The following is a 9,370-nucleotide window of genomic DNA, read 5'->3' as shown; positions in this document are numbered from 1 at the left end:
AATAATTACTAATATAAAATCATTATAACTTATAAAATAAAAATATCAACAATAACAATATATAAGAAAAAAATACAAAACAAAGGTAGAATATTAATTATACCTAGTTGATAGCTCAAAATGCACTCCTTCAATACAATTGTTGCTTTGTAACTCGTAAGCAATAATAACTTAACAGTTGAATTTATAGGAAAAAAAATCAATATTGAGACAAAAAAATAAATCTATGAAGTAAGGTAAGTAATATAATATAAAGAAAGTAAATCTAAGAAGTAAGTCAAGTAATAATATATAAAAAAAGGTGAATCTAAGAAGTAAGGTAAGTAATTTAATATAAAGAAGGTAAATCTAAGAAGTAAGTCAAGTAATAATATATAAAAAAAAAGGTGAATCTAAGAAGTAAGGTAAGTAATAATATCAGCTCATATTATTTGTTTCCATAATATAATAAGGAAACAAAGTAACTATTTCATTTTCCATGTAAGGTAACAAATTCCATTTTCCACCAATTGTCCCCACACATTAAATAAAAATTATTGTATTTGCTCTCAAAATATTTTTTCAAATAGTTAACTAAGGTCCTTATAGGCTTTAGGATATAAATTTTTTATCGTCGTTGAGAAATTTTTGGAGATACAAAATCTTGAATTTTCGATTTTGTATTAAAATTTTTCTTTTTTCCCTTTACATTAGATTTTGGCAGAATAAGAGTTCAAACATGAAAATTGATGATTTTTTTTTTGTGGTACTATCAATGATTGTATAGAGTATCCGGGGCTTAAAGCGAAAGTGAAGAGCCTTAATATTATTTTTTTTCATCATATATACTTTTATTAAAAAATCTACTTTTCTATTTTTTTTAGATGCGAAGTCATAATTAGTTACTGTTTTACAATTGATTTGCTTATAAAAATGATTTGAATCTATTGCTAATAATATTGAAATTTAATGTTTATAATAAAGTAATATTATTTAGTTTGTATCATACATTAATATGTTTAGAACGTGAATTATGAATGTCACAATCCAAATATTTATATATATTTTTCTCTGATTAACGAGAATATATAATGACTATACATATTTTGAAGTATAATTTTTGTGTGCATTTACTTTAGGTGTAGAAGTAATTAATTTGGACGTTCTTCAAATTGTTAAATATACAAACATCTAAGAATAAAACAAAAGTATTAAAGACAAAGTGTAGAAAATTAAAATAAATTAATTAATTATCAGGTGGTTAAACTAAAAGTAAGATACAAAATTTGTTGTATTAATTTATAATGTATCATATTAGTGTATGATAGTGTTTTAAAGTTATTTGACAAGATTTTATTTCTGTTATTCCTTTTTTTATAACTATTCTGCTTTAAACACTTACATATCAAATTTAATATTAATGAATAACAAATTACAACATACCAAACAAAAGACATGTTTATTTTATTTCATAAAAAGCATAATACAAATTTAACAAAATTTAAATAGTTTAACATTGAAATAGAACGAAAATTTTTATTTAGGAGCCAAGGCATCTCCAAATGTACTGTAGGGAAATGGCATGTTACACTCCTTTAGTTGGATAGCTATGCATTCCGTTTCCAGGAATTTGATTTCAATAGTTTCGATCAATTGTTGATACTGCATAGAATTCAAATTTTCATATGAATGTCCTGTGGCGTCAAGCCTTTTCTTGCGTTTCTCCTCCTCTTCAAGCTTTCTATTAACCTCGATTAGCTCCAAACCCACCTTTCTAATAGCATTTTTATGATGTATAGTGAGGGAGTTAGTGTCATCAATGTTTGTTGGAGGATTCACCTTCATAAACTTATCCATAATTGAATTGACACATGGATATCCAATTGAGTATACGGTAGATTTGTTGTCATTAGGGGAAAAAATTACCATAGCACTTGGACTATTACAAAGTGCGGAGAGCTCAGTTTCTTTCTTAAAAAGGCCAGTACGCCTTTTAGAGAATGTCACACTCTTTTTCTTTTTATCTTGTATCTTCTCAATACGAATTTTTTTGCGGCCAGACCTTGCCATGATTAAACCTGATATAAGAAAGTAAAATTTTGTTATGTTGGTTCTCAATATCAAAACGTATAAATAGTGATGAAAATGAACTAGAATAACGCACAAACAAAAATAGTTTAGGTTAGTTCCAAGTGCCAACTAAGAATTGAATCTAAAGCCAAGTTTTAGAGAAAAGCCCAAAATTATTTTCTTAAGAAAATCTTCATATATATTTTTAATTTAAAGTCTAGTTTTTTAGTTTTCTTAAATGTGAAGTCATTTTTTTTTGTAATCGATTTGTTTTAGCAAATTTTTTTCAATAGATAATATAATAATAATTCAATACATTCAATCTCTCTTGAAACCTTGTTGATCTTAAATAAGATTTTATCAATGTTAGTTTTTTCAAAAACTCAGTTTGGTTAAATTAACAGATAGTACAATTAACATTATTCTATTAATAATATGTGTATTTGAAAAAGAATTAAGTCTAATTGATTATTACTCGTTTATTAAAGAACAAGTAATCACTTTCTCTTTCTTTCTCTTTTTTGAAAAATCAGATTGATTCTAAATAAAAAAAAATTCTAAGAATTACTAATATAAAAATATTATACTTGTAAAATAAAAATTTCAACAATAATAATAAATAAGAAAAAAATACAAAACAAAGGTAGAATATTAATTATACCTAGCTCAAAACTTGATAGCTCAGAATGCACTCCTTCAATATAATAGTTGATTTGTAACTTGTAAACAATAATAACTTAACAGTTGAATTTATAGGGAAAAAAACAACATTGAGACAAAAAGCAATTCTAAGAAGTAAGGTAAGTAATATAATATAAAGAAAGTAAATCTAAGAAGTAAGGTAAGTAATTTAATATAAAGAAAGTATATCTAAGAAGTAAGGTAAGTAATTTAATATAAAAAAAGTGAATTTAAGAAGTAAGGTAAGTAATAATACCATCTCATAATATTTGTTTCCATGATATAATAAGGAAACAAATTAACTATTCTATTTTCCATGTAAGGTAACAAATCCCAAAAGCTTTATTCCATTTCCACCAACTGTCCCCACACATTAAATAAAATTTTTTGTATTTGCTCTCAAAATATTTTTTTCAAATAGTTAAAAACTACACAATTTTATTTTTTAAATTTATATATATAAATGAGGATCTTAAACCAGCGATTTTGATATAATAAGAGTTCAAATATAAAAATTTTGATGAAATATTTTTCTTCTACGGTTCTATAACAATGATATTATGTAGGAATATCAATGTAAATACCTTTATGATAATATGAAATATCTAACTTTTGTTATGTAATTTACGGTATAGTAAGGAAGCTTATAACACTTGAGAATATGATAAAAGAAAAAAAATATTCACAAAGCTAAATAAAAATAGTTATAGTGTGTAAATAATTCTATATGATATATACCTAGTCTAATTTTGTTTATTGATTGTGAATCATGTATTATAATAAATAGTTATAGTGTGTCTAAATAACTCTATATGATATACCTAGTCTAACTAACACAAATTGTTTTAATTTTTTGTTATCCTAGTTCATTTTCATCAAATAATGAGATGATTTTATCTAGGGTAAACGACACAAATTACACTAATTTAGAGAGGTTGATGAGATAAATCAGGTTGATTAAGATGAAGGTGTTAACTGCAGGATACATAATCTTTCAGGTATTCAATTATCCTAATCTATGCTTGTTTTTAGACAATGATATATCTCTATGTATCTAGCTTAAAACATGGTACAAAATCTTAATTAATGGAAATTGGAAAATATATGTAATTATTTTAAAATATGGGTATGGATATATGTCTATAAGGTAATTTAATCTTTTATCTATATAAATACGCTTTTTTATATTCGTTAATTACAATTTAACCATGATAAAATCTTTTGGCCACAAAACAATTTGCATAATTAAGAGAATATTAATGATCATAGTCTATGTTTACAATGGTTACAATATTTGGGTACCCCTTCATATTCAATCTTTTGATCATATCCTTATAGCAAAATAATTAGTATTATTTTGCCGCCAGATCCATACACATGATTATTCAGTCTCGATTTATTAGAGAGATTAATTTCTACGCTAATGTTAGTCATGCTTGATCTAGTTCTTCCTTTAATAGCAACATCACGATCTTTGGAATTATTATCATTATTAGTATTATATTATTTTAAATAACTTGGATATATATATATATATATAAAATGTACCTCAATATTTGTATGGCTGGAAAAAGTAGTATACTAATATCAAATGCCTTTAGACATAAAGGATTTAAATATGTACTACAAAATCTCCTAGAATGACCTTATTGGTATTGTCATCTCTTCTTCAAATCAATGGACCACAACCCCCCACCCCCCACCCCACCCCACCCCAATCTAAATATAATGGATTATGGACCAGTTAGTACTACGTATCACTGCTGTTTCTGCTTCCTTTCACTTTATATATATGTGGACGTAAGGGAATAAAAACAAAGAAAAAAACTAAGCCAAATGCTCTTAGTATCAAAGTCCATTTTCTTGTATACAACATGTAATGTGGCTAATTAATCTTTGATCGTAGTCTAGAAGCATTTGTATATAGTCTAGACATATATTATTGGAGGTGGGGGACGGTAATGTGGAGGTAGAGGTGTGCAATGGTGGGGTGAAGATGAGGTGTGTTGCAGGGTAGGGAGAACATAACGTGGAATGTCACTTGTGAAAATTTATTTTCCCTATTTCAATCAAGGAAGATTTTTTTTTTTTCATTTGTAAGGAATTTATATTCTTAGATAAAATATTTTTCAAAAAATTTGACCAATTAAATATAAGAAAAAAGTAATTCCGAAAAATAGTTTTCCTCCGTACCAAACACACCCATAAAGAAAAAGAAAGAAGGAAACTAGTGCCATGTTTCTTAATTACTTTACTTCCATGCATTATTGAGAACCATGATATATATATATAAAAGATAATTGTTTATTCGCATATGATATTTACGGCAATTCAAATAATTTTAACAGTTGAAAATTAAAGTAAGGTTATATATAGTTTAATTATGATGAAGGGATAAATATGTATGTAAAAGACGCATATTGCCTTCATTTATTTAGGAAAAACACATCTAGTGCTGAGAGGTAGAAAATATCTCAAGCTCATTAATTTGGAACTGATAATTTTTTACATAAAACATAAATTTATGTGTAAATTAAATATTAAACTCATAAAACTTAGATCTTGAATTCGCTAAATATTATTCTCACTTTACATTTAATTTTAACCTACTTTTCAACAGTCTCCATTACAAACTTAACTTCTAAAACCCCATTTAATTTTCTCTAGTTTAAACGTGTATATAAGGTGATTTCTTCTTATATGTTTTAAATTTGATAGACAAAGTTACTTGCTATATGTTGTGGTAGTGACAGATGACTAATATCCTGTAAAATTAATCAAGATGTGCGAAAACTGATCCGAATGCTGTGATTATTAAAAAAAAATTCCATACAATTATGTCAGTGTGGAATTACCATAAAAGTCCATGACAAGAAAAAAAAATATGATCTTGCTAAGCTAGATTTTATTACAACACAAATACAACCTAGTGCTTAATGGATTGATGAATCAGATTTTTGTGTTGAGAAAAATTGTACTCCTATTTTTTATGCAAATAGAAATTAGACAAATTAGGAGGAGAAATACTAAAAATGTAATATAGGGAATTTTGCATTATGACAAAAGAAAAAGACAAGTAGAAAGTGGGAAAGCAATTATTAAATCAGTGAATCAGTTTCATGCAATCGGGGTGATTTAATTGAAAGGTGACAATTACACTTCAGTCAACAAGTGGCATGATGTCCCTTTAAGACCTTCGATAAAATTAGAACGATACAAAAAAGATTAATATTTCTCCGTAAAAATATCAAGCATATATAAATGACATGACTAAAAAGGTTGACTGAGAATCTAATACAACTCTTTTAAGATGATTAATTAATTACACTAGAAAAGATTCGGAGCATAACTTGTTATTTAATAATATTGTCCGCTTTGAGATGAGTTCGTATATTTTCTTTTAAAAACTCTCACATCATTATTTCATATATACATAACATTTTAATCTTTCCAATTATGAATGTAAACTTTGTTTACGTACTCAATAACTTCTCTATCATGTTAAGTTATTTCACGTGACTCGATACATCAATTTTTGATACTCATTGTGTATCACTCACACGATCGAGCATTATGGACACCGAAGCCCAGAGTTAGCTTTTTCTTGTCATGCGTGCATACGTCCAAGCTACCTTTAGTAATATATGGTGAAGGTAGTAAATTAAATCAAGCATCATGCCATCATACCATCATTCTGACATCTCTATACTTATATCGTATAGCAACTTGCTAGGTCATTTTCTAGCAAGTTGTGTGGATCATGTGTTGCATTTGCTCTATTCATTCATACATTCACAAAATAGCAATCCAATGAACAAATCATTTTGTATTTATATATATAGGGTTCGGAAAGAGAGTGATCGAGATCAGTATAATGTAGGCATTGATCCTACTCTGACCTAAGTACTTGTTGCTAATTTCACAGCTTAAACTCATAACCTGTAAATCGAGATAACTTTTTCCGTTCCTCCAAAACTCCTCTTCTTCTTATGGTTGAAAAAAACTCTTTGAGGCAAAATCCAACCTAATAATGACATTGACATGCACTAAATTCATGATTTTGCACACACTCCAAGTCACAAAAATCCATGAAGCAGCAAGTTCCCATATAAAATATTTCATTGATTCAACAGACAAAAAACATAACTTAGTGATTTTTCATTTTCCCATGAAATACTTAAAATTATATTTTGAATCTTTTTTGAAAAAAAAAAAAGCCTTGGCAACTCAAATTAACCTCTTCCCATGAGAAGTTTTCTCCAATTCGTTGACCTAAAACAAAATTAGGTTTAAAAATGACATAAAGTTATATATACTGACAATATAAACCATTTGATTAATGTATTTTAAGCCCTCTGTTTTAATCTATCTTAGCTTGATTTGAAGTATAACGATCAAACTAGTTGTTCATGAATTCAGACACAAAATCTTTAATTTTATACACATAAACTCCAAATAATAACTACGTAATCAATCGATGAGTGCTTGTAATAAAATTTAGTATAATTACATACCTTATAATAAACTATCTGATTGTGTAAATATATTTTTCGTACCAAATCTGTGTAAGATAGAGAAATTACAACTTCTGATCTATCAGAAGTTCAGTGGCCACAGATCTGCAGTCTCAAAATAAACAAAGAATCTAATTTTCACCTGTTAGAATTTAAAAAGAAATAAAAATAAAAAATTGTTACATATATAAATAGATATATAACTGACAAGAATATTTACTATAAAGTACTGAAAAATACAGTAAAATAAAATAAAGGAAAATTAAATCCATTTAATCATCTATCTCCAGGTACAAATGAACTGAGCATCCGTACTACTTACTTTGCTTAGAGAGTGACGGGGCAAAGCTAGAGGGACGAAAGGGGTTCATTTCACCAAAAAAATCAAATAGGATGATATGGAAAAGTCAAGAAAATATCGTGTTATATATATATATAATAGATGTTGAATTTTTCAAAATTCTGCCTCCACAGCTCATAATTAGTTTGGAGCAGAGGCGGAAGAGATTCATCCGAACCCCTTTATATACAAAACCCTATTGGATATTAGAAATCCTTAAAAATCCCGACTCTGTCACTGATAGTTATTTATTGCTGATGCAGCATCATCAAGATTCTCACTTTAAAATAAATAGACGATGGTCATGATATATTATATTTTTCATTTCAATTAAAGCTACATATATAACCTTGCCTCTTAATTTTCATGTATGAATCTTGATGATGCTACATCTGCAAACAACAACTGTTGTTAATTGTTTGATCGATCGATAAGCCTGATTCAAATTCAGAAACCCTATTTTCTCTGTACCGTTTCAATTTTATTGGATGTCTACAAAATGAACCACAAACCCTAAATAAATGTTTCACATAGGATATATATTTATAGGGTACAAAATCCAAGTACATATATACATATTCTTAGCTACAAAAGTAAAGGTCTAAATTAAGAAGAATCTACACTATTTAAGACTTCAAAACAAAAAATAAAATTAAAAAACTTATATGTAGATTGGATTTGTTCAAAAATTCCATCATATATAACTTGACCACAATCTTTCTATTGAAGAAGCAAGCTAAATCAATACACTAAGAAATTGATTAAATAAAAATATAAAATAAAAATAAAAACAAAAACCCATAGAAGAATATATCTTCAAGATCACTAACAAATAAATATAGAAAAATAAATCTAAAAAGATAATAATTATCAAAATCACTAGCAAATAAAGAGAAATCTAGCTAAAAAAAACAACTAAGAAATGGATTTAAGAAAAAAAACATAGAATCAAAAATAAAAACAAAAACAAAAACTCATAGAAACATATATTTCAAGATCACTAGCAAATAAATATAGAAAAAAATAGCTCAAAAAAATAAAATAAGATGCAATATAAAGGAAATTAACCATACTACATAGATCCAAAAAATTTGTAGTATTTTTTTTTAATTTTCATTTTTTTAATGAAAGATAAGAGAAGATAAAGATGAGAAAAGAGGGGTTAGGAAGCTCATAGAGATGGTAACAGTGAGAAAAGGGGATATATATATACACATAAATGATGCTATTTCTTTTTTATTTTATTTTTCTAATATTAATTTATTTTTAAATTTTGTTGTGAAAGCTTTTGGATTGGCCCATACTGCAGTAGTTACACCAAACCCTAATTATTTTCTTAGAAGGGCACTCTCACTCAAAGAGGTAGATGCATCGTTTGTCAGAGGCGGATCTAGAATTTAAATTCAACATCTTAAGCTTTTGAGGTTTTTCGCGTTGAACTCGATATATTTTCAAAGTTATAAGCTCATCATATCTACTATGTATTGCAATTTTAGTAATTTTTACATATTGTATATACACTTATATTTTGTGTTGAAAATATTGAATTTAAATGAACCCTGATAGTTATCGGGTTCATCTAAACTTAGAATTTCTTTTAATATTCTTAATTTTTGAAATTATTTTCTTGTGAAACTCTTGGATGGGCCCATGCTTTTAGTGTGAGGTTGATACCTCAGTATGACTGCATTAGTTACACATTGCCATCTTAACTAAACCCTAATTTTTTTCTTTTGAAAAATGTGCACCCTCCTTAGGTTTATTCTAGTATACAAGTATTTTATTT

General features: G+C 26.9%; 1 protein-coding gene across 1 annotated transcript; it reads right to left on the bottom strand.

Annotated features, from left to right (window-relative positions):
- Positions 1 to 1,515: 1,515 nt before the first annotated feature.
- LOC125844552 (agamous-like MADS-box protein AGL29) lies at positions 1,516 to 4,995 on the bottom strand. The gene is made up of 2 exons (XM_049523861.1): positions 4,986 to 4,995; positions 1,516 to 2,057 (listed from the first exon to the last, which is right to left on the bottom strand). Exons 1-2 carry the CDS (start codon positions 4,993 to 4,995, stop codon positions 1,516 to 1,518), a joined length of 552 nt encoding a protein of 183 aa, XP_049379818.1.
- Between the last annotated feature and the right edge of the window lie 4,375 nt (positions 4,996 to 9,370).

The sequence above is a fragment of the Solanum stenotomum genome, chromosome 11 (genome assembly GCF_019186545.1).
Source record: "Solanum stenotomum isolate F172 chromosome 11, ASM1918654v1, whole genome shotgun sequence".
NCBI classification, from domain to species: Eukaryota; Viridiplantae; Streptophyta; class Magnoliopsida; order Solanales; family Solanaceae; genus Solanum; species Solanum stenotomum.
This window is presented reverse-complemented; position numbering and strand designations above follow the sequence as displayed.